The sequence below is a fragment of the Salmo salar genome, chromosome 13, assembly GCF_965601325.2.
Source record: "Salmo salar chromosome 13, fSalSal1, whole genome shotgun sequence".
Classification (NCBI taxonomy): Eukaryota; Metazoa; Chordata; class Actinopteri; order Salmoniformes; family Salmonidae; genus Salmo; species Salmo salar.
The window spans coordinates 61,718,003-61,745,478 of record NC_138303.1 but is presented as its reverse complement, the minus strand read 5'-3'; the positions used below and the strand labels follow the sequence as shown (position 1 = coordinate 61,745,478).

Here is a 27,476-nt window from a genome sequence, read left to right as displayed (position 1 = left end):
TCCTCTTAGGAGCCTCCACTGGCAGGGTTTGAGCATAGCCTGAAGGTAGAGAGGCACAGTTCCTCATGTTGCTCCGTAGGCAAGCACCACGGTGTGGAAGCCAGGGGAGTGTGCCGAGTGGAGTGACATGCGAGAACTTGAGAATGTGTTGGTTTCTGCATTAAAGCACTGTTTAGGTTCGTGATCTTTTTTTAGAAGGTAGATACTTCCAATTATTTAGATGCAGTGTTGTGACAAATAGCTGTCGTGTTTTATTAGCTTACAGAACAGGTTGCTAATTGACATCACTCAATGTCTCATGAAACTAAAATAAAATACTTTGCCTACATCCAAATGGCACCCTTTTCGCTATATAATTGTACACTACTTTTAAATCTATATATGGAATAGGGTGTCATTTGGGACGGACAATTTGCACCTTTCTACTTTGAGGAGACAGGACCGACATGAAATACATTATGAACTATTTCTCACATCTCAGCAGTTTAGAAGATTTGATTGAAGATCTGATCAAATCATACTTGGCAATTATTAATGTTGACACGTAGCCAAGAAATCTTTAAAGAGACATTTACATTTTTTTAAGGGAGAAATATCCATCCAAGATCAGAGAAATCAAAGAAATAGAAATAAGATGTCACTAAATGTCATGATCAGTTATATATATATATATATATAGATATATATATATATATATATATATCTGTATGTTAATTAAGCAGTATTTGACTAGCTCTACACGTTGGTTCTCCTTCCCTCTATAGATGTACAGAATGGGGCCAGTCTCACCAGAAGCATAGTTTGCACCTGTACTTTTTCCAAAGGGAATTAAATATAGGATAGAACAAGGCTAAAATAAGGGTTAAGAGAAGATGTAAGACCGTTAAGTGAATGAAGGAAGACAGTTGTTATAATGTACTTTATCTGACTTAGTCCTATGGTTTATATCCATAGAACTAGAATGTGAATAATAGAATGTAATACAGTCTATGGTTTCCATCCTCCTGTCCAGATCTCTATGAAGGAGCACCTAGAAGACAATCTGCTGGAGTGCACCATGCAGGACCTGCTCCGATACGATGATTACAACAACGACGGACACCTCACTCTGCACGAGTTCTACACCGCTTTTCGTAAGTCCAGCTTTAAATCCCCACCTCCCTCTCAGTCTCTCTCTCTCTCTCTCTCCCTCCCTCCCTCTCTCAGCCCATCCCATCAGGATAAGACCGGATCAGACCAGATAAACCTGACTCAGGCTGCGCTGCAATCCAGTAATCCTGCAATCCTCTGCCCTGTTTGCCAGGCCAGGCATCATTATGGGCCTCTGAGCTGTGAGCCGTGGTTGAGAGCACCTGGTCATCAGGCCTAATAAAGCCTATTCGCACAGCCAATATGGCAGCCTGGATTTGGGCTAGAACAGAAGATGACAGAGCAACCCCTATCACTGAGGTTGCTTTACCTCTGAGAGGATATCTATACACCATACATTTCAGCCAGTGTGATTAGAAACACAATATGCGACCTGAGCACCAAAATGCGCAGCCCAGACCTGTATGGCCAGTCCATCCAATTGGACAAAGCCGATAAATCAGGACATTAGCAGTAGGCGGCATGGCACCATTTTGAAGGTTTTCACAATAGGGGCAAAAACACAGGTCCATTAAGCCTCAACAGTCATTAACCATAGTAATGACTGGGTTTTAGTGGAATCATTGTTGTCATTATACAGTTACTTTCCTTTTAGCATCCAGATGGGCTGTGAGAATGGCTGGCGGTGGGTCTGTTTTGAGGAAGGTGTAAGGGGTTTAACAGGGAGGTGAAGGAGAGGGTTGGGACTAATAAAACATGTGATTGATCAGACATTGTTCAAGGTTAACTGTTGTGCTGCATAAGACTAAAACAAAGAGTGGGAATGTTTTATTAAGAGGAGGTTTATGGCTTATGTGCTATGGATGGATGTTCCTGAGATGAGTTGTTCTCCCTTGAGGGAAATTTAAGTTGAGATGCCAGGAAGCTCAGGTGTTTCTACACAACCTCCCCCTGTAGATGCCATGCTTGGTAGATACACTGGGCAGCAATACTCAATGTTAAGCCCCGTTCTGCAGATGCTGTTGTGTAGAGAGAGTGTTCTGTTCCATAGCAGGCAGACAAATTCCATTCCAAAGCTGGGAGTTCAGTTTGGCTCTAGACACCCCCTTCAGGAAGTGATAGTATTTGCAGTGATCTACTTAGGCGTCTGACAGTAGCAGTTCAGCACAGCGTTGTTGTTTCCTTTTTTTCTCTCTCTCCAACATCTTCTCGCTTTATCCTTTACCCTGGTCTGTCAGGATGGCTTTGCTGTACAGGAGGGCTTAACTGTACAGCTATAATCACAGTCAGAAAAAAAATATCTACTTGAATCTTTGCCTAATGAGTATTTAACGAAATGTTGGAAAGTAGTATTCATGACTAATGATGAAAAGTTTGGAGAGCTCAACTCAGTCAAAGGAAGAAGAGACCTCTTGTTCTTCACAAAGGAGAATAAGTAATGGCCATTGAATAACGCACGTCTCTGCCGCAGTGCCTATGGAGGTGCTGAGATAAAGGTATAATGACTCTAAGATGTGCTCTGTGAGTGCCCTACACACTGGGCACAGATGTCAATTCAACCTCTATTCCACGTTGTTTCAACGTCATTTTGTTGAAAAGACATGGGAACAACAGTGACTCAACCAGTGTGTTCCCAGTGGGTAGAGTGTAGTATTTATCTATTCCATAAATAACGGTTCAATAAAAAATACCCAATGTGAATGTAGATCATGCTAGAGAACGGCTGGTACACATGTGCTGTTATTAGAGTGAACTGATACATTAACCTCATGGTCCACATGTGCTTTAGCCATTGAAGCAGATGCTTGTCCAGACGTGCAGATACATACTGTGGTAGTACTCCCTTTAACATTGTAAACCTTTTCTACTGCAGGAGGGATGCACTGTAGTGCCCCAGGGGAGTGGAAAAGAAGCATCCATATGGGGCGGAGTGAAGAGGATAAGGGAAGGGAGAGGAGAGGGGGAATGCTGGAGTTGGGGGCATTGTGCCCAGAGCTCCCTTCGCTGGGAGTCTATTTGTTTTTCATGGCTGCCGTTAATAGTGGAATTATAAGGACATGGTGAGCTGAGCTGGCAGGCACCGTCAGCAGATCTGCTTAATTAATCAAGTGGCTGAAACAGAGTGTGGTGGCAGAGAGGGAGGAGAGAGCGGTCAGGGGGGGAAGGAGGGAAAGAAAGAAAGCGGGAAAGAAAGGGAGACAAGTGTAATTGGCTAGGAAAAGGGGTCCGTGTGCGTGCGTGCGTGCGTGTGCGTGTGGTGGAATGTACTAAGGGGCAGGCTTTGCGGTGGAGGGGCATGAATGACCGTGTAGGGTGTAGGTCAGGAAGAGCGGCATGCGCCAGTCCCCTGTCTGCCTGTGATGCTTATCCTCCACAGGTGGAGATTACACAGGCCATCAGAAGGGTATGCTTATCACAAGGAGATCACAGCTTTTCAAGGGATGCAAATGACTACATTCGCAAAGGCATAGTTAATTAAACCCACTCATTGAAAGACAAAGCTTCTGTCCGTCACCGTAAAGCTGTCGCAGCACATTTTTCATGGTTTTCTGACTTTTCCAGTAAGTGAAAAATAGCCTAAATTTAGATTATAAGCTGACACTGTGGACAACCTCGATCATATCTGCATGTCATTGTCTAACAAGTAACCCACCCATGACGTTGTAGCCTGCAGTGAGTGGTGAAATATCCATAGCTAAGCACATAGTAGAGAGTGACTTAAGATAACTGTACTTAAGGTCTATTCCACCTGCCTCCCTCTCAGGTTGGCTCCTCTCTTCCAGCTCCTCTCTGTTCCACGTTGGTGTTTTATTTGAAGGCTCATTAGACGACTCCATGGCCTTCACGGCTAATTGCCAATACCGTATTTGTATGGTTTCCGGCACATTCATTGTGTCAGCTGTGTGCTGGGGTAATTACATTCTGTCAGCTTGCTGTGTTAGCCCTTAATAACCGTCTCTGTCCCTGAGTGTGACAGAAACAGAGGATGTCCTGTCACCACATCTCTTCCTCCACACATTCACCGTTTTACAGTTTCTCTCATCCGCCCCTTAAATATGGCCGACGGTGAACGGCAAGAAGCCAGAGGATTGCTCTGTTCTGCATAACGCAGTGAGACAAGCAAAGTGAGTCTCCATGGCAACTGTAGGTACCTCTGATCTTGGAATAATCTATTTTGTGAGACATTTAACAATGCCGCCATCTCCATATAGAGAGGAGAGAAGAGAAGAGAAGAGATGGACAGTACAGAAAGAATGTGTCTACGCTCATTAAGTTGCCTGATACACAGAGCCTAAAATGCACAGGTACAATGTATGTCTGGAAGACGAAGCAAAATATCTTTGTACCGGGAGACTTCAATAAATATCAAATTTCAAATAAGAAATATGAGCCAACATCTTCAACATTGTGAAATACCACTGGGTTTTTTCTTTGTACAGTAGAAACATCCAAGCATATGTCAAATGATGCTTGAGCAGTATAATGCTAATAAAATCAATATCCCTGTTAGGCTGACAGAATCTTTATCCACTTGTTTACACAGACAGTGATATAAATCTATAAATGGGATGAAAAAGTAGCGCATTAGTGTTACAGCAGTTGCTTGTCAGCCTGTAACCAATTAAAGGCAAATGTTGGAAACTCGTTGTTTGCCAGCCAAAAGAATTGTGAAATACAACAACTTCCGCAGAGTTCACTGAAAGGATGTTTGGCTTTCTTTTCTTCTCATGAGAACTTACTATTTAATTCAAAGTCTTAATATTCTCCAATCCAAACTCTAATCCTTGAGATTGAATAGAAGACTCTCTTAACCGGGGGAAATGTAATACAAGATGTGATAAAAGAACACTTGTAACTTAATGTAATACTCTAATATTTCCTATCTCCATTATCATCAGTGAGTTGATAATTTAAAAGGTGAACATTCGCTTGAGAGCCGTTGTGCTACCAGTCATATAGTAATATAGTGATATCTATTTTAATTTGACCCCTTTAATAGTTCTTCTCTAATTTATCGGAGTCGTGTCCTGGGAATAGCACGGCCTGACCTCTAACCCCTGAACACCCAGAATCCACTACTCCTCCATCCTCCTTGCCATCTCGTTGTTTTTCCACCATCACATTTTTGCTAGCAGTCCTCAGGCTCCGGCACACCGTTATTCACACACTGAGGCCCCCCGGCTGTTAGCAGCACAGCATGGGGTCTTCTTTTATCTTTCCCTCCAACTCTCGCTCCAGCAAGGAAATAATTCATTATCATGCCTCCATTGATTGACACATTTTGTGAGCTTCATTGCTCCCGCTACAACTTTGAAACAGCAGGGGCGTGTGTCGTGTGTCTCCCCCCCTCCTCCGGAGTAGAGAGTTTGTCACAGAGAAAGTGTTCCTCTGATCAGCCCAAACTGTTGTGGAGAGCTGGGCCTCAAATAAACATAAAAAGAGCTTACAAAAAAACACCTTTTGAAAGAGTATGATAACAAAGCCTACAACAACAATACAGTGTGTTCATCGTACTTGTATTGCTTCACTGGGTTCGCTGTAAGGGCCCAATTCCGACCTGAGTTAAGCAGGTAAATGGAATGTAATTCCCTTTTTATGCACTTTTTTCTCTAGGTGTATTCTAAACTTGAATTTGTAAGCATGAGAATAGCATGCTATTCGTTTTAGGTGGAGATCAAATAAATGAAGGTGTGGCGGAGGTGTGTCTACAGATACGCCGTATTCTGACCTTGACTTAATTCCCTAATTATTCCACAACCTTTATATGTGAGCGAACAATGAATAAGACCTAGCGAACCTACCGATTCCAAGTGGGAAAAATATTTTTTAAGATAGAAATAACACCATTCTTCATGCACTTTACTTTACTACTTGACAAGAGCTATTGATAAGAGCTAGGTAAATGAGTAATCCGTTTGGAAGAGGGAATTATAAATTACAATTGTTTTAGATACAGTTGAAGTCGGAAGTTTACATACACATAGGTTGGAGTCATTAAAACTCGTTTTTCAACCACTCCACAAATTTCTTGTGAACAAACTATAGTTTTGTCAAGTCGGTTAGGACATCTACTTTGTGCATGACACAAGTAATTTTTCCAACAATTGTTTACAGACAGATTATTTAACTTATAATTCACTGTATCACAATTCCAGTGGGTCAGAAGTTTACATACACTAAGTTGACTGTGCCTTTAAACAGCTTGGAAAATTCCTGAAAATGATGTCATGGCTTTAGAAGCTTCTGATAGGCTAATTGACATCATTTGAGTCAATTGGAGGTGTAGCTGTGGATGTATTTCAAGGCCTACCTTCAAACTCAGTGCCTCTTTGCTTGACATCATGGGAAAATCAAAAGAAATCAGCCAAGACCTAAGAAAATAATTGTGGACCTCCACAAGTCTGGTTCATCCTTGGGAGAAATTTCCAAACGCCTGAAGGTATTACGTTCATCTGTACAAACAATAGTACACAAGTATAAACACCATGGGACCACGCAGCTGTCATACCGAAAGGGAAGGAGACGCGTTCTGTCTCCTAGAGATGAACGTACTTTGGTGCGAAAAGTGCAAATCAATCCCAGAACAACAGCAAAGGACTTGTGAAGATGCTGGAGGAAACGGGTACAAAAGTATCTATATCCACAGTAAAACGAGTCCTATATCGACAAGGAGAAGCCACTGCTCCAAAATCACCATGAAAAAGCCAGCCTATGGTTTGCAACTGCACATGGGGACAAAGATTGTACTTTTTGGAGATATGTCCTTTGGTCTGATGAAACAAAAATAGAACTGTTTGGCCATAATGACCATCGTTATGTTTGGAGGAAAAGGGGGAGGCTTGCATGCCGAAGAACACCATCTCAACCGTGAAGCACGGGGGTGGCAGCATCATGTTATGGGGGTGCTTTGCAGGAGGAGGGACTGGTGCACTTCACAAAATAGATGGCATCGTGAGGATGGAACATTTTGTGGATATATTGAAGCAACATCTCAAGACATCAGTCAGGAAGTGCAAATGGGTCTTCCAAATGGACAATGACCTCAAGCATACTTCCAAAGTTGTGGCAAAATGGCTTAAGGAGAACAAAGTCAAGGTATTGGAGTGGCCATCACAAAGCCCAGACGTCAATCCTATAGAAAATTTGTGGGCAGAACTGAAAAAGAGTGTGCGAGCAAGGAGGCCTTACAAACCTGACTCAGTTACACCAGCTCTGTCAGGAGCAATGGGCCAGAATTCACCCAACTTATTGTGGGAAGCTTGTGGAAGACATGCCAAAACGTTTGACCCAAGTTAAAAGAAATGTAAAGGCAATGCTACCAAATACTAATTGGGTGTATGTAAACTTCTGACCCACTGGGAATGTGATGAAATAAATAAATCCTGAACTAAATCATTGTCTCTACCATTATTCTGACATTTCACATTCTTAAAATAAAGTGGTGATCCTAACTGACCTAATTCAGTGCTAGGATTAAATGTCAGGAATTATGAAAAACTGAGTTTAAATGTATTTGGCTAAGGTGTATGTAAACTTTCAACTTCAACTGTATATTGCTGGAGACAAATGTGAAACCAATCATATGGCAGCCAACTTAAGCACATCAACATATCAACTTTCCTACATCAAAGTTGATGAAATGCTGTGCCATTATGCCAAATTTCAATTGTACAGCCTTTTAACTTGCAGGGATGGGTACTCTCGAATATCTTACTTATCTTACTTTCTCTGTTTCATATTTCTATCATGTTAAATATTATCCACTATCAGTATTGACCGTCAATAGGCCTAATGACCTCACATACAGTGCCTTAGGAAAATATTCAGACCCCTTTACTTTTTCCAAAAATGTTTACGTTACAGCCTTATTTTAAAATGGATTACATTTTTTTAAATCCTCAGCAATCTACACACAGTACCCCATAACGACAAAGCAAAAAACAGGTTTATGGAAATGTTTGCAATAACATTTTTTTGTTTACATAAGTATTCAGAGCCTTTGTTTTGAGAATCAAAATTGAGCTCAGGTGCATCCTGTTTCCATTAATCATCCTTGAGATGTTTCTTCAACTTGTTTGGAGTCCACCTGTGGTCAATTCAATTGATTGGAAATTATTTGGAAAGGCACATACTATATATAAGGTCCCACAGTTGATAGTGCATGTCAGTGCAAAAACCAAGCCATGAGGTGACCAAGAACCCGATGGGCACTCTGACAGGGTTCTGGAGTTCCTCTGTGGAGATGGGAGAACCTTCAAGAAGGACAACCATCGCTGCAGCACTCCACCAATCAGGCCTTTATGGTAGATTGGCCAGACGGAAGCCACTCCTCAGTAAAAGGTACAAGACAGCCCACTTGGAGTTTTCCAAAAAGTACCTAAAGACACAAGAAACAACATTCTCTGGTCTGATGAAACCAAGATTGAACTCTTTGGCCTGAATGCCAATCGTCACGTCTGGAGGAAACCTGGCACCATCCCTATGGTGAAGCATGGTGGTGGCAGCATCATGCTGTGGGGATGTTTTTCAGGGACTGGGAGACTAGTCAGGATCAAGGGAAAGATGAACGGGGCAAAGTACAGTGAGATCCTTGATCAAAACCTGCTCCTGTGCACTCAGGACCTCAGACTGGGTCAAAGGTTCACCTTCCAACAGGACAATAAGCACACAGCCAAGACAATGCAGGAGTAGCTTGTAGCATCATACCTAAGAATACTCGTGGCTGTAATCACTGCCGAAGGTGCTTCAACAAAGTACTGAGTAAAGTAATGTCCATGTTGAAAGGAAACACTTTGAAGTTTGAGGAAATGTGAAATCATCTTTGAAATGCAAGAGAAAGGCCATAATGTATTATTCCAGCCCAGGTGCTAGCCTAGGGTCCTGTAGAGGTTAAGACAAACGGAATTTCCTAAATTGGAATCGGAATAGTATTTGATGGCAAAAACACAGGCCTAGTATTTGATACTGCAATGAAGACTTGTTTTCATTAGGGAACATCTCTTATGATAGAAAACCAATTCCACTGAGTGATTACACTTTTCTTATTCATACTAACACTCATCCATTCACACGTCACGTCCAGTTACATTTTTATTTATTAGGATCCCCATTAGCCAACGCCAATGGTGACAGCTAGTTTTACAGGGGTCCGACACATAACAAAAAATACATTAGAAATAAAATACTTTACAATTTACATACATTTAAAAACATTAACAGATTGTGTGTGTGTGTGTGTGTGTGTCTGTGCGCGCATCTATCAGGTACACATACATGGCAGTGCGTACACACACAAAGTAGGTCACATGGCAGAAAGGCGTTGTGCCGTGAGGTGTTGCTTTATTTGTTTTTTGAAACCAGGTTTGCTGTTCACTTGCGCTATATAAGATGGAAGGAGTTCCATGCACTCATGGCTCTGTATAATACTGTATGTTTCCTTGAATTTGTTCTGGACCTGGGGACTGTGAAAATACCCCTGGTGGCATGTCTAGTGGGGTAAGTGTGTATGTCAGTGCTGTGTGTAAGTTGACTATGCAAACAATTTGGAATTTCCAACACATTAATGCTTCTCATAAAAACGTGTCAGAAGAGAGACTGGCATGCATAGTATTAATATTAGCCCTCTATTTACAATGAAGAGCAAGACATGCTGCTCTGTTCTGGGCCAGCTGCAGGTTAAGATAAAAATAGAGCCTGCAGGACTTTCTTTGTGGAGTGTGGTATAGGGGTTTTTCATTTCTTTAGTGTGTTAATTCTTTGTTTGTTTAGTCATTCAGCCTAATCTTCTGCAATTTATCCCAAACTATACAAAGAAATTTGAGTTTGAATTAGCATTTTTATCCACACCATTTTACAAGCGAATGTCGCGGTTAGCCCCTGTGGCTGGGACCTCTCCAACCTGACCCAAGCTTGGATCCTACTGGCTAGAAGGCTAGCAGTGTTTTTATTCATGGCTGGGCCCAAATGCGATAGGTGCAAGATTTGTGGATGTCCATCATTCATTTCGTATGATATGTTACAAATTACAATTCATATGAAATGTTTTGAATTACAATTCACATTAGATTTTATAAATTGCAATTCATACAATAAGTTACAAATTTGCAATACGCCTGATATGTTATGAATTCCAATTTGTTGTGGCTAACGTTAGCAAGGTGGCTAGCTGGCTAATGGTTAGCTAGGTGGCTAACGTTAGCTAGGCTAGGGTTTAGGGGTTACGGTTAGGTTTAGCTAACATGCTAAGTAGTTGTAAAGTAGCAAAAAAGTAGTAAGTAGTAAGATTCGATTTGAACACACAACCTTTGGTTTGCTAAATGTTTGCAAAGTTGCTAATTAACTAAAATTGTCCATGATTCGATTTCAACACACAACCTTTGGGTTGCTAGACGTTTGCGTTATATACCTACCCACCTTGACCAACCACCCTCCTTTTATTTTTTCCAGTTGTAACTTTCTGTCTTATGTAACTATACCATATGATATGTTACGAATTGCAATTTGAACGAGGCATGTGATTATTATCATTTGACCCTGCTGGTCATCTATGAACGTTTCAACATCTTGGCCATGTACTGTTATAATCTCCACCCGGCACAGCCAGAAGAGGACTGGCCACCCCTCAGAGCCTGGTTCCTCTCTAGGTTTCTTCCTAGGTTCCTGCCTTTCTAGGGAGTTTTTCCTAGCCACCGTGCTTCTACATCTGCATTGCTTGCTGTTTGGGGTTTTAGGCTGGGTTTCTGTATAGCACTTTGTGACATCGGCTGATGTAAAAAGGGCTTTATAAATACATTTGATTGATTTGATTGATTGATTTAAACCTTTGGGTTGCTAGACATTTTTGTTATACACCTACCCATCCACCCCGACCAGCCTCCTTCCTTTCGTTTTTGCCTTAAGACCTTCTGTCTTAAATAACCATACGAAACGTAACATATCATACTCCTTTGAGTGTCGCAGATTTTTGCATATTATGTTACGTCTAGTCTATGAGCCCAGGCTGCACAATCTTTCAGCTTCGGGAAGAGATTCTCTGGTGGTTTGGTCAGCTGCAGCAGAAAACTTCACCGACCTAACTGCATCCCAGGCGAATCGCATCTCGTTGAGTCGGGCGGCGTTGATCTGTTCCTCCACTGGACATCGCTGCCTTTGGGAGACTGGTCACTTGCCGTCTGGCAGGCCTCCATCTATCCTGGAAGATCTGATCCAGCTATCAAACAATGGCTGTCTGTTACAACTCTGCAGAGAAACCTCACTGCCTGGTGTCCTTGGCTGAGCATGAGGAGCTGAACAGACAAACACACTACACCTGGCTCATATCATTTTAGAGAGAGAGAGAGAGAGAGAGAGAGAGAGAGAGAGAGGAGAGAGAGAGAGAGAGAGAGAGAGAGAGAGAGAGAGAGAGAGAGAGAGAGAGAGAGAGAGAGAGAGAGAGAGAGAGAGAGAGAGAGAGAGAGAGAGAGAGAGAGAGAGAGAGAGAGAGAGAGAGAGGAGAGAGAGAGAGAGAGAGAGAGAGAGAGAGAGAGAGAGAGGAATCACAGATAAATGAACCAATGGGATTTTGCTGCTGGTAGCAATTTAACAGGATAGAGGTAATGGGACAAAAGATGGTTTCTGCTGCCATTAGCCAGCAGCCTACACAGCTTGTCCTATCCACATGTACATAGGCCTACTGTAGCTCTCTCTTTCCCAGCTGCATGTTGTTGAGTTTCCCAGGTCTACAGAGCTAAACAGTGTATTGATCAGCCTCAGACCTGCACAACGCACTGGTAATCTGCTGGAAACAACACTGATCTGTCAATGACTGCGTCCCAAATGGTATCTTGTTCCCTTTATAGTGCAGTACTTTTGACTAGAGCCCTACGGGTCCTGGTCAATAGTAGTACATTATATATAGGGAATAGGGTGCCATTTGGGCCTCAGGCTCCGTTCTGGAGGGAACCATAATGAAAAGAGCGCAGAATGTTAACCTGATGTTGCTTCCTGTTTACAGACTGTAGACTCTTTGTAGCACATGGGTTCTCGCTCTGCGTATAAGATGCAGGTGGAAAAAGAGAAAGAAAATGTCTGGGTGGATTCTCCAGAGAATTGGCTGTTTCTCTAACTCAGCTGAAATCCTCAGGCCTCCAGAGACAATGTCAGTATATCCCTGCTTGGCTAAGAGACTACTAGCAACATAGTTTTGCCTTGAGGAAATCATGCATTTAGCTTGCTCAATGGTAGAGCTCAAAGAGACAAGCTTTCCAATGCTGTGTGGTTCATCAAGGCAGTCCTACAGAACTCCCATGTTTAAACATAGCCCATGTTGTAATGTTGTCCTTACCTCTATGTGAACTGTGGAAACAGCAAGGCAGTGTACTGATTTTTATTTGAGATAAAGTGGTAATGTTGGTATCTCTATACTGTACAATCAGGTATTACAGATAAGAACATTTTGTAGTAATTAATTCCATATTTTAAAGTCAAAATAATATAATTTTTCAAATAAGAGGAATATTAATTAAGAATGTTTAAGTCAGATAATTAGCATACACCAGCAGACAGAACCAATGGAATAACGTGGCAGCCTTGTGACTTCTAGACCTATTCTCTAGTGATTTCCTTCTCTGGGAGCCAAGACTCCAAGGAGAGATCTCAAAGCAATTAATCAACTTAATCAACTCCCCAGGATATTTTCTAGAAACCTTTGACTATCTTTCTTTCCCATCGTGACAGAATGTTGCTCTTTGCTCTCATGGCTTGGTTAATTACTAAAGCTATTATTTTATGTCACACAGTTGCAGTACGTGACGATTGTTCTCTATTGAGCTTCTTTGCACTGTACCACAATGCTCTGAAAAGGAGAACCATCCCACTAGGCACAAACTGGTTGAATCAACTTTTTTTTAATGTAATTTGTGAATGTAGTGTGACGTGGAATCTACGTGGAAAATACATTGGATTTGAAAAAAGTCTGCAACATAAACTATTGTTTTGAGCGTGAAATTTCAACCACAGGATGTCATCATCATGGTAACCAAATGTAAACATAGACAAACCTTGTATAAAATATGTTTCATTTGTTCCTTTAAAACAACGTCAGATCTTCAATGTTATATCAACTATCAGAAAAAGTAACCTCTCTGGGCCAGTGGGACGTTAGCGTCCCACTCTATTCAACAGCCAGTGGAATAGCGTGGCGCGAAATACAAATACCTCAAAAATGCTATAACTTCAATTTCTCAAACATATGACTATTTTACACCATTTTAAAGACAAGACTCTTGTTAATCTAACCACATTGTCTGATTTCAAAAAGGCTTTACAGCGAAAGCAAAACATTAGATTATGTCAGGAGAGTACCCTGCCAAAAATAATCACACAGCCATTTTCAAAGCAAGCATATATGTCACAAAAACCAAAACCACAGCTAAATGCAGCACTAACCTTTGATGATCTTCATCAGATGACACTCCTAGTACATTATGTTATACAATACATGCATGTTTTGTTCAATCAAGTTCATATTTCTATAAAAAAAAACAGCTTTTTACATTAGCATGTGATGTTCAGAACTAGCATACCCACCGAAAACTTCCGGTGAATTTACTAAATTACTCATGATAAACGTTGACAAAATACATAACAATTATTTTAAGAATTATAGATACAGAACTCCTTTATGCAAACGCTATGTCAGATTTTAAAATAGCTTTTTGGCGAAAGCACATTTTGCAATATTCTGAGTACATAGCTAAGCCATCACAGGCAACCTAAACTCAGAATTACTATTAGAAAAATTGGATTACCTTTGCTGTTCTTCGTCAGAATGCACTCCCAGGACTTCTACTTCAACAACAAATGTTGTTTTGGTTCCAAATAATCCATAGTTATATCCAAATGCCTCCGTTTTGTTCGTGCGTTCAGGTCACTATCCGAAGGGTAACGCGTGAGCGCATTTCGTGACAAAAAATTCTAAATATTCCATTACCGTACTTAGAAGCATGTCAAACGCTGTTTAAAATCAATTTTTATGCGATTTTTCTCGTAAAATATAAATAATATTCCAACCGGACAACGTTGTATTCATTCAAAGACTGAAAGAAAAAAATGGAGAAGTCTCGTGACTGCGCATCTCAGTCTCACTGTCCCCAGGCAGGCCACTTACAAACTCTGCTGCTGTACTTTGTCCAGAGACAGGAGACACGTCATTACACTTTCTGAACGCTTTAGAGAGCCAATGGAAGCCTTAGAAAGTGTCACGTAACAGCACAGATGCTGTAATATCGATAGAGATGCAACAGAAGGACAACAAATTGTCAGACAGGGCACTTCCTGCATGGAATCTTCTCAGGTTTTGGCCTGCCATATGAGTTCTGTTATACTCACAGACACCATTCAAACAGTTTTAGAAACTTTAGAGTGTTTTCTATCCAAATCTACTAATTATATGCATATTCTCGTTTCTGGGCAAGAGTAGTAACCAGTTGAAATCGGGTGTTTTTTATCCGGCTGTGAAAATAGTGCCCCCTAGCCCCAACAGGGTAACAATGGCCTGGGCAGCACCTCCTACTGGAGAATTTATTTATGTACAGATACACTTTGGTCTCCCATTCAGGGTTTTAATCAAACCCAGTGTAATTAACAGCTATTGTTTCAATTCAATCCAGAATGAAACTAAAAATATACAATACAATAGGCCAAGTTCTTGTTGATTTCAAATGTAATGATAATTAGTGATATTGAATTGTGTTTGGTTGTCAACACAACCAAGTGGACAAAACACTTGGAACACCTGCCTAATATTGAGTTGCACCCTCTTTTGCCTTCAGAATAGCCCCAATTCGTGGACATGGACTCTACAAGGTGTCGAAAGTGTTCCACAGGGATGCTGGCCCATGTTGACTCCAATGCTTCCCACAGTTGTGTCAAGTTGGCTGGATGTCCTTTGGGTGGTGGACCAAAGGACATCCACACGGGAAACTGTTGAGTGTGAAAAACCCAGCAGCATTGCAGTTCTTGACTCACTCAAACTGGTTGGTGCGCCTGGCACCTACTACCATACCCCTTTCTAATACACTTTTGTTTTACACTTCCCTTGCCCACCAATACAGAGAGAAAATATGAGAAGAGAAACAGATGTATCACATCACTTTATATGACAAAATAAATACAAATAAATGTTACCGAAATACAAAGAACATTTTGGTAACACTTCATTTTAAGGGGTCCTACATTTGTAATTACACTATAACAAGTAGTTACACTCTAATAACAACATGTAACTGGTGGAAATTGCAGTCTGTCGCAAAAATTCTTGTTTCCGTGCTTGTTACAAGTAGGTAAGTTTCCACTAAATTCACCAATTTAGTGTTTGGTTTCTTCTCAGCTGCACCCGATTCAGTAATAACTACCACAAGGTTGTAATCTCTTGTAGACAGATGTGCTGGATGTCCCAGATTACAATGGTTGGATGCTTAACCTCTTGGGGCTAGGTGGGACGCTAGCGTGCCACCCGTGGTGCACTCCATCAACAGCAGGTGCATTTCAAGAGCGGCAAATTTGAATCCAAATAAATGTCAAAATTCAAATTTTTCAAAAATACAACTATGTTACACCATTTGAAAGATAAACATCTCCTTAATCTAACCACGTTTTACGATTTCAAAAAGGTTTTACGGCGAAAGCATAAATTTAGAGTATGTTAGGACAGTACATTTACAAGAGTTGTGTGTAATGTTTTGTCAAGTCAAAGACAGGGTCACCAAAACCATAAAACCAGCTAAAATGATACACTAACCTTTTACAATCTCCATCAGATGACACTCCTAGGACATTATGTTAGACAATGCATGCATTTTTAGTTCTATCAAGTTGATATTTATATCCAAAAACAGCGTTTTACTATGGCATTGATGTTGAGGAAATCGTTTCCCTCCAATAACCGGCAGTCAAGTCAGCGTCACAAATTAAATAATTAAAATTAGAAAACATTGGTAAAATATTATATTGTCATTTAAAGAATTATAGATTTACATCTTTTGAACGCAATCAACTTGCCAGATTTAAAAATAACCTTACTGGGAAATCACACTTTGCAATAATCTGAGCACTGTGCCCAGAAAAATACGCGTTGCGATACAGACTAGACGTCATGTTGGGGAGATCTAAAATCGAAAATACTATGTAAATAATCCATTACATTTGATTCTCTTCATCAGATGTCACTTCCAGGTATCACAGGTCCATAACGAATGTAGTTTTGTTCAAAAAAGCTCATCATTTATGTCCAAAAATCTCCGTCTCGTTAGCACATGATGTAAGCCAGCCGGACTTCTCGTCATGAACGAGGGGAAAAAATATATTTCCGTTCGTTCAAACATGTCAAACGTTGTATAGCATAAATCATTAGGGCCTTTTTTAACCAGAACATGAATAATATTCAAGGTGGACGAATGCATAGTCTTTTATAACGTATTGGAACGAGGGTACCCAACATGAAGTAGCGCGCCAGGTGTCTAATGGGACATCACCGTTCCATGGCTCTTGTTCGGTCAGATCTCCCTCCAGAAGACTCAAAACACTTTGTAAAGGCTGGTGACATCTAGTGGAAGCAATAGGAAGTGCCAAAATATTCCTAAACCCCTGTGTTTTTCAATGGGATAGGTTTAAAGTCAATACAACACATCAGGTATCCACTTCCTGTCAGAAAATGTCTCAGGGTTTTGCCTGCCAAATGAGTTCTGTTATACTCACAGACACCATTCAAACAGTTTTGGAAACTTTAGAGTGTTTTCTATCCATATATAATAAGTATATGCATATTCTAGTTACTGGGTAGGATTAGTAACCAGATTAAATCGGGTACATTTTTTTTTATCCAGACGTGCAAATGCTGCCCCCTAGACCCAACAGGTTAATAGGCTCTAATTAGCTACCCTCAATTACCTCCACTCAATGTTGTTGCTAGCACTTGTCCCCCAAAAAGTGTACCATCTGGGTTAACTTGGTTGAGTTTACAAAAACAGATCAGATATAGGTCAACCTCTCTGACTGGGGTCTATCATACAGATGTCATCCCAGTTTATAATATATGATATACTATATATATAAACAAAATACTTACCCACTTACACATTATGACAACCTGAACCTCTTTGCCATCCAAGTGAGAGGACAAACCCACTAGTACACCACATATAACATGTACTGTAATATCTGCATGAGTGCAAGGTTGTCGCCAGTTGTTACACAGGATTTAGCCATTTAAAGTGAAGTGTGACTTTATAGTTACCTATGAGAAATGTCTTTATAATTACATATTACCAAATGAAAATACCAACAAACAAAATATCCGCTTCTACTTTAGCCAACTTTTTTGCAACATAAAAATATCTTACATTTCTTACAAAATAATAAGGATATTCATTGTTTGTTTAATCTAATTAATACAATTATTAAACTAAGATATAGACCTACTCAGTAACATAAAATAACTATTTACAGTTGAAGTCGGAAGTTTACATACAGATAGGTTGGAGTCATTAAAACTCGTTTTAAACCACTCCAAAAATGTTTTGTTAAGTTGACTGTGCCTTCAAACAGCTTGGAAAATTCCCGAAAATGATGTGATGGCTTTAGAAGCTTCTGATAGGCTAATTGACATCATTTGAGTCAATTGGAGGTGTACCTGTGGATGTATTTCAAGGCCTACCTTCAAACTCAGTGCCTCTTTGCTTGACATCATGGGAAAATCAAAAGAAATCAGCCAATACCTCAGAAAATAATTGTGGACCTCCACAAGTCTGGTTCATCCTTGGGAGAAATTTCCAAACGCCTGAAGGTATCACGTTCATCTGTACAAGCAATAGTACGCAAGTATAAACCCCATGGGGCCACGCAGCTGTCATACCGAAAGGGAAGGAGACGCGTTCTGTCTCCTAGAGATGAACGTACCTTGGTGCGAAAAGTGCAAATCAATCCCAGAACAACAGCAAAGGACCTTATGGAGATGCTGGAGGAAACAGGTACAAAAGTATCTATATCCACAGTAAAACGAGTCCTATATAGACATAACCTGAAAGGCCGCTCAGCAAGGAAGAAGCCACTGCTCCAAAACCGGCATAAAAAAGCCAGACTACGTTTCGCAACTGCACATGGGGACCAAGTTCGTACTTTTTGGAGAAATGTCCTCTGGTCTGATGAAACAAAAATATAACTGATTGGCCATAATGACCATCGTTATGTTTGGAGGAAAAAAGTGGGAGGCTTGCAAGCTGAAGGACACCATCCCAACCGTGAAGCACGGGGGTGGCAGCATCATGTTGTGAGGGTGCTTTGTTGCGGGAGGGACTGGTGCGCTTCACAAAATAGATGGCATCATGAGGATGGAAATTTATGTGGATATATTCTAGCAACATCTCAAGACATCAGTCAGGAAGTTAAAGCTTTGTCGCAAATGGGTCTTCCAAATGGACAATGACCCCAAGCATACTTCCAAAGTTGTGGCAAAATGGCTTAAGGAGAACAAAGTCAAGGTATTGGAGTGGCCATCACAAAGCCCTGACCTCATACCTATAGAAAATTTGTGGGCAGAACTGAAAAAGCGTGTGCGAGCAAGGATGCCTACAAACCTGACTCCATTACACCAGCTCTGTCAGGAGGAATGGGACAAAATTCACCCAACTTATTGTGGGAAGCTTGTGGAAGGCTACCCAAAACGTTTGACCCAAGTTAAACATTTTAAAGGCAATGCTACCAAATACTAATTGCGTGTATGTAAACATCTGACCCACTGGGAATGTGATGAAAGAAATAAAAGCTGAAATAAATCATTCTCTCTACTATTATTCTGACATTTCACATTCTTAAAATAAAGTGGTGATCCTAACTGACCTAAAACAGGGAATTTTTACTAGGATTAAATGTCAGGAATTGTGAAAAACTGAGTTTAAATGTATTTGGCTAAGGTGTATTCCGACTTCAACTGTAAGTGGTGACTCAAACCTGTAGCCTAAAGTATGGTGAATAGCCTAGATAGCTAATTGAGATGTTTTTTTTCTTCCACTTTGAGCGATGGAAATTGACAACTGTCTCTGTCTTCATCTGTTCTTTCTTGTTAGCATTTCCCATCCTGGAGTCGGTGACCTTGTGAGAATCTGTGGTAGAAAAGAAGAATGTATGAAAATGTAGCATGGACACTGTATATTACCCCAAGTTATCATCATGATTTCTATAGTTTAGGCATATAGCTAGCTTGGCCTAGCTAGCCCCCCTAGTTAGTTGTTGTGTTATCCAGCTAGCATTAATAGTGCTTGCTAATACTAATAAGTTAGCTTGTGTTTAGATACATTGAAATGGATCTAACGTTAGCTAGCTTGCTAACGTTAACATGCTGGGTGTGTCTCACGTAATACCCTTGAGTACGGATACTCTGAGAAGGTTAAGAGAACATACAACCATCGAGCCCAGCTAATGTTAGCTAGCTATTTATCTAGTGAATAGCTAGCTAGATAATTATGCTAAATCATCCAGCAGAATTAATGTATCCAAAAATGCAAATAAGTTGCATGGAAAACGTACTTTTGCTCTCCAGTGTTGATATTTTTGACCTACAACACTGTTTTTTTCGTGGCAATCTTTCATGTTTGGACTTGCACTCTGATCTTCTTCTTGACCCTGTTCTTTGCGCGCTTTCACATGATATCGATGTCAACATCTGGGCACGTTTGCGGCCGTCATTATTTCTAGGGTTTTGCGCAGATGGGCAGATCTTGACATGATGCCTTAATTCCTGCGATAAATAAATAATTGCACCAATGCATCCCAGTCAAAATTGAGAATGTTCCTCAACGGTGAAACACTTGCAAGATTACATGATGGAATTAGTTTGTTTTATGACCATTTTAAGTGAATTTATAAACCATTATTCAACCAAGCTTAATAATAGGCTTACAATTTAGCAATCACAAATGACTATCATTTTAAATGTAATTGTTTATTAATGTGTTTACAAATGTTTAGTTGATGATTAAAATAATTGACCCATTGTAATTGACCCAATGCACAGTGAAATGGTTTAACATTTGAATGTATTTTTTGATGTAAACTATTTGTGAACCCGTTTTTGCTATTGGGCCTGGGCATCACACTCCAGAGCTCTTTATTGCAGAAGTAATCAGTTTTCAATTGGCTAACACTTGTCATGTGGTTTGTGCAGGCTGAAATATGGTGTGTTGGGATGTTATCTTTAACTTTAACATTTGTAACAAGCATGGTAACTAGCATTCGTTGTTAACACCTCTGTAATTACAGACTGCAATTACCACCAGTTATTACAGTGTAACTATTAATTATTACAATTAATTACAATGATTGTTACAGTGTAATTGCATATGTAATTACAGTGTAATAACATATGTAATTTCACTGTAATAAGGATGTTACCAACATTTTTCGCTTTAAAAAACACTTCAGACAAGGTCAAACTGCACTTTGCGATTATTGCTTGAGAGGAAATGGAATGTTCTTTTCCTTCCATTCTGTCCTCCAACAGAGGAAACAGCTAGGGACAGGCATATCAGTCAGATGACTGATTATTAATTGTCACGTAAATCCAACCTGACTCCCCATCAGTGTGTCACACAGACCATGGCAGTGACATGCATTACAGAAATGTCCACTGGTGAGGAAAGTCATAGTCACATGGACTGGGACAGCTGAGCATTGTCAGCCCCATTTACTGTCTCCAATCCGAGTCCCTATGACTGTGTATTCACCCACCGTCTGCCCCCTTGCCCTGCCATCTACAATAAGTGTCGCCATGGAGCGGTGAGGGTGACAATTGCCCCAAGGCCAGTGACATGTGACCGCAGCCTCTCCCCAAGTCTCTATCGAGCTCACTGGGATCTGACATCCTACTACATGACAAGAACTAGGGCCTGACACATATGTTGGTTACTGACTTACACTAATGGTTGAGGCTATTGCTAGCAGCGACACATATGTTGTGCTATTGAATGGAATGTTCTCACACATGCTAAGTAATGTTTACACTTGCTAGCTAATGTGCTAGCATAGCAACAACTCATTTGAAACCCCATCTTTTACAGCAATATCAGTGTCACATGTTTGTTCTTTTTCTGTACCTATAGCAAAACTGCTTAAACTCCCTCAGTATTTCGTTGAAAAAAAAGTTAAGCTGCCTGAGTCTAATGCAAGATAAGGGCTCTCACTTTATCACAGTGTGATACTGCATTCATTAGCTCCCATAGAAGTATATTATTTTATCTGTGTACAGATCTATGGGCTGGCCATGCAGAGTATGTATTACACCTGAATGCAACAGACCTTAAAAACTAGTAACATTAAAACATTAATGCCTTTTATTTACTGCCTCCTCTTTTATTTTGATCAGAGATAGATGTCTGGTGATTACGGTAGTGCGTTCTTACTAGGTTTACCAAAGTCTCTGTTACAGTGGACCACAGATTTGAACCAGTATTCCCAGTACTATAACAAATCAAATCAAATGTATTTATATAGCCCTTCTTACATCAGCTGATATATCAAAATGCTGTACAGAAACCCAGCCTAAAACCCCAAACAGCAAGCAATGCAGGTGTAGAAGCACGGTGGCTAGGAAAAACTCCCTAGAAAGGCCAAAACCTAGACACACTATAACGTCCCCATCAATACCATTCATCGTCAGTTAAAAGCCAAGGCAGAACAACAGTACTTCAAGTCTCATGGTGACGTTACTGCACAACGCTTACTTTGCTATTTCCCCGCATATACTTAGCGTTCACCATCCTCCTTTCTAGGCCTAGATTCAATCAGATCAAGTATTAACCGGTGATAGCAGATACCCACATTGCTGATGTTTTGGCTGTGTCGGAGGTGGAATTGCGTTGGAGCTGTCAAGCGATCTTTGTCACGAAGCCACACCCGTCCAACTCGCGTTAGAAGTTCAGAACCAGAAAGTGTAGGCTATATAAAAATAATGACGTTAAAATTAAAATCATTAAATGAAATAATGAGAATTTCTATCATCCTAAGTGAGGAGTAGATTACATCTCACATTTCAGTGTTTCAACGTGTAAACAAGGCTGCATGGGATTTATCTTATTGCGTCTTTGTGCAGCCAATGGCAATGTCCGCTTTAAGTATGATACTGTGAGTCGATTGTGGATTTGACAGCTCTAACGCAGTTCCACCTCCGACACATCAAATCATCAGCTATGAAGATGTCGGCTAAAGCGGATCTGACTGAATCGGCCCCTAGCTTTATGAATAACACGCAGAATGACATTCGATTCAAAAGTTGCAAATCATGTTCAAACCCAAACACTGTCTGGCTCAATGTGATTCCTACACTCTGAGAAGAACCAAGGCCTAATATTGACGCTATGGAAGACATTTCAAACACACCCCATTTAATGAGCTGCAGAAGAGATGCTGTGTGTGTGTGTGTGTGTGTGTGTGTGTGTGTGTGTGTTTACTGGGTCTACATTCTGCTGGTAGCCAATAACATCTCTAGGTCAGGTCAGTCAGTGGCACCCATAAAAAAGATTTATGCTGCAGGCAATTAATCCCTCTTACCTCCTCCTTAAGGCTTTAAAACAAGAAAAGCTATTTACCCCGTCAAAGGCTTTAGCATTGTTTAATAAGAAAATGCCTCTGGCTGGCTGTTTTTAAAAGATTTAGGCTCTATTCAATCCGTTATCGTGGAAATTCAGCGTTACATCGGTATTGAAATTTAAAGGCAATGTTCATGTGTTGGTGAAGACCGCATTCATAGTAAACACTGCATGTCGGCTCAATCGTAAATTACCTTTACATTTCGATCGCAGAATCTGTAATGCTTTTGCTTTACAGATTAAATAGAGCCCTTAAAGAATATCCAGATTGCATGTTGGTCTTTAATGAATCAGGCTTGATCTAGCCAAATTAAGTTGGAGATTAGTTTCAGAGAATGCGTAGCTCCTCACTAACGGCTTGGAGGTCAGTATTAAGTGAAGGTTGTCTATCTTTTTTTGTTGCTTTGGGGAGAGTTCTGTGGTTTTTATTTGGCACAGGGGAGGGTAGAGATTTTTCTCCCAGGTTTACTTTAGCCCTTTTGCAGGTTTTACTATACAATTTCTTCCATCCTAGCCAGATTTCCTCATTGCTTGCATGCACCTCCACTATATCGAGGTGTTTTGGTACTTCCCTTATGCACTATGTTTTTCCACACACTAACTATACCACACAGGTCAATATAGTCTAACGGTCTATCCTGCTCTCTATCCAGCATTCATAGTGACAATAGTGGTAGGTGGATCGTTTGTTCAGATCTGCAATATACTAAGTAGCAATCATACCACAAATAAAATCCTTCAAAGCTGCACCAATTTTCATTATAAGTGGAGAGGACATGGTGCATCATTGTGCATGAAAGAACAGTGAAGACATGAGACAGGCAGCTTAAAAAGCTGCCCTATTGATCTTGTTTAGGGACAATACAATTATCCTGCGTAGACTAGCCTCCAACACCCCATTGCAATTAATAATTGCATTGTTTTCAAGTGAGTATGTTCTACTCTAGGCTGTAAACTGCAGTGAAAATGTCATTTGAATAACAGTGCAAACGTGATTTGAATGTTTCATTCCATTCTACTCTTAACAGTTTATTAGGTATAGAAAGTAGCATGCCAGTCTGACTGTATTTTAAGTTCTGATACTGAGATGCGCTGTCTGTTGTCAATCACCAAGTCATCCTATAATAATGTGGCCACATATGCTTCCAGCAAGCCCAGTTATTCAGGATGCTGAGCTCTGCCTTCTCTCCAATCTGAGTGGCTATTCCTCGCGCACCTAGAATTCATAACGCTTCAATATCCTATAGCCTAAATATTTGTCATTTCACTTTTAAAATGTATTATATTTTATTTGTGGCATTAACACAACCAGTCATAAAGTTTTAATCTGATTATAGGCTACTTCAAACGTATCCTGTAGGCTACCTGCGCACATTCGTCCAAAATATAATTCCAGCATCCAAACAGTGCAGATTGTAGCGTTGAAAACGCAAACCATGTTGAAGCGCCCGAAGTCTGTATGCTTTGTTTATTGGTTATGGGTCATTGGCACAGAAACCTGTTGGTGGAAATGGAATTTCAGATTCCATTTTAGGAAACAAGCCTATCCTCAACTATTGTAAGATGAAGATATTGCGTCCAAGGTTAAAATTATCCTTCATACTACAAGCAAATACCAATGGTACAAAACTGTACTGTTTATTAAGTGGATTAAGTGGCCAACTGTTCAGTGCATTATCTGAACCATCACATACTTAATCTATAATAGAGTAAGTTTCACATTAACTATTGGTTGTGAATTTTTAATGTACATGAGAAAGAGACCCATTCTCAGTCAAACGTTCAGTCCATTAAACAATATGTGACTGGAAACTATTGTTTTTTTATGGTTCAGGAAATTGAGTTCCATAAGGATTTATGGATTTCTTTATCAAATAATGGCAATTGGCTGTGACATAGAATTTCTCCTGTTATCCTCAGTAACTTATACTTCCCAAATTACAAAGCTTTTCTTGTCTCCGTTTCACAAACAGTATAATGGACTGAAAAATGTAAATGTCAAATTGCGTGTGTCTGAACATTCTGTATCCTATTTTTCCATAAAATGATATTTTTCCATGAAATCTAGCGAGAGCATTCGAAGTGAGAGATTAGTACCTAGTAACATCATGCTATTATTAATTTAGATACCGATTTACAAATAAATCTAAATTGCTATTTTTGTTAATAAACCAATAAGCAGACTAGCAGCGATGTAGTAGGTTATTGACCTTACATTGCAGATTCTCCTGTGCCTATATTACAGAGCTCACTTAGAGATATAGGCCCGGCCCAAATCAATGAAATCTTTCCTTATTTCTAAACTTTTAAATGTAGTTTAACGATGTGATTGTTCTCATCATCCAGACCTTTCCCATTCTTAGTGATTATAAAAAGCTTCATTCTCCTTGTAGTTCAGGGCTGCCAGGGAGCCGCAGTCAGTCTCTCCACCTTGGCTTTGTTAGAGCCACTGGGGCACATTTAAAGAGAAAGTGACCGAGAGAGAGAGCAAGAGAGAGAGAAAGAAAGAGAGGGAGAGAGAGAGAGAGAGGAGGAGAGGCAAAGAGAGGCAAAGAGAGAGGTGGCAAGAGAAAGATAGAAAAATACAAAAGAGAGAGAGACAGAAGTAGAATAAAAGTGAGACAGGAGAAGTAGAGTGAGAGGCAATGGAGGGATTCATCTTTACCTGTGGAGGAGATTAAGGGTCTGGATTGTGTGTGATTAATGAGTGGGCTGCTGATTGCTCATCTTCTCTTTCCCTCCATGAATTACCAGCACACTCGCAAATTGACACATTCAGATCCCTCAAATTGAAGAGAGAGAGAGAAAGAGAGAGAGAAAGGAATTAAAGAGATGAGAATAAAAGAGAGAGAACTAAAGAAAGAGACAAAGATAAAATGAGAGAGAGAGAACTAAAGAAGGAGAGAGAGAGAATGAAAGAGAGAGAGGAATAAAAGAGATGAGGATGAAAGAGAGAGAGCGAGAATGAAAGAGAGAGAGAGAACTCAAGAACGAGAGAGAGAGAGAGAGAATGAATGAAAGAGAGAATGAAAGAGAGGGAGAGCACTAAAGAAAAACAGAGAGAGACAGAAGTGAATGTATTATTCCAGTGGTAATAGGTTGTTGTGCTGGAAAAATTTTATTCACATACAATCTCAGCTATAGCAAAAAGCATGTCGAGAACATGTGGAGACCTCTTTCTACTGGGTCCCATTGGGTTTTATTAAGCAGGCCCCCAATGTCCGGTCTGGAGCGTGAAGTCACAAGCTTTGCTGGTCAGCTACCGCGTAGCAACCTAGCGGTGCCCTAGAAAGCCTATGTAAATTATTATTATGACATTTGTCGTCACACAGGACCACGTGCTGACATAGACCAATCACAGGCCCGGCAGGCTACGAGGAGGTTCCATAGACATTAAGGTTGACTCTCTCAGGCAGGATGAAAACGACTACATCGACCACAATCCTTTTCTAGTTACGAACACTTTCACCATGATCCTTAGCAATTCTTTGGGGGTGCCATTCAGCCCCATTCAGCAATATGGCACGCTTCAAATTCTAATACTTCTGGCTTCATGAGCCGAGTTTTCCATAGGAATACGTGGATGACTATCACTATCTACTGGTTTTAATGTCTATGGTTTTAAGATAAATGAATGTTCCATAGAACGTTTTAGAACTTGTTGGAGTTAACAAGTTGTTAGACTGTTCCTGGAATGCTTCGGTATGCAACATTCTCAGAATAAGAAGTAATGTTGCTGGACCCCAGGTCTGAGTAGCAGCTGCCATGGCAGCAGCTAATGGGGATCCTTAATAAAAACAAATTCTACCTAACCCAACCGTTCCTGGAACCAAAAATGTATTAGCTGGTGTATTTATGTATTTTAGCACATTGCCTTGGTGTGAAATTGCAAGACCTTATAAGTCCTTGCAAGTCCTTTTACTGGATGTGGCAAATATTGTCTGTTTTTAATTGATAATAGAACAACCATATGTATCAGTTCCCACCTGCACAGCCCAGGCTTACATGTACAGCAACACATCAGGGATTGTTTGTAGTCACCGAGGGATCTCGGGGAGGCATATCTGCATAGAGCCTCTCCCCGCTTTGAAAAGACACATTAAAGTGTGCGTGTGCACGTGCTTGTGTGTGTGCATGCATGTTTGAACTTTAGGTCCAATGTGGCTGCTTTTCTTCAGATATTATATTGCAGTAGTGGCACATTGCTATCAGTTAGGGATTGGACTGAGGGAACCATGCAGTCACAAGAATGTGCCCCAGCAAGAGGAAACAGAGCACCAATTAAGAGCTGTTTTAAACCTGATTGCTTTAAAGCCCATTGCTAAGCAGCTTTGGCAGCATTGGAGAATAGGTAGCAAGTATCAAGAATGGCAAAATAAACAAATTCCTTTTCAGGTGTTGATATCCTGAATCTATTAATTAATCTATCTACCTAACCTGAAATGATCTATCCTGACTATACAACCTGAAATGATCTAGCTTGACACTGTATAACCTGAAATGATCTATCCTGACTCTATACAACCTGAAATGATCTAGCTTGACACTGTATAACCTGAAATGATCTATCCTGACTCTATACAACCTGAAATGATCTAGCTTGACACTGTATAACCTGAAATGATCTATCCTGACTCTATACAACCTGAAATGATCTAGCTTGACTCTGTATAACCTGAAATGATCTATCCTGACTCTCTCTATATATTGTGGGGCTCCCGAGTGGCCCAGCAATCTAAGGTACACCATCTCAGTGCTAGAAGCGTCACT

General features: G+C 40.4%; 1 protein-coding gene across 1 annotated transcript in view; it reads left to right on the top strand.

Annotated features, from left to right (window-relative positions):
* Positions 1 to 27,476, top strand: part of LOC106567522 (follistatin-related protein 4) — a 226,182-nt gene that overhangs the window by 165,077 nt on the left and 33,629 nt on the right. Inside the window, exon 6 of the mRNA XM_014136869.3 lies at positions 1,013 to 1,133. Within this exon, the coding sequence (XP_013992344.1) occupies positions 1,013 to 1,133 (121 nt within the window). The remainder of the gene's footprint in view (positions 1 to 1,012; positions 1,134 to 27,476) is intronic.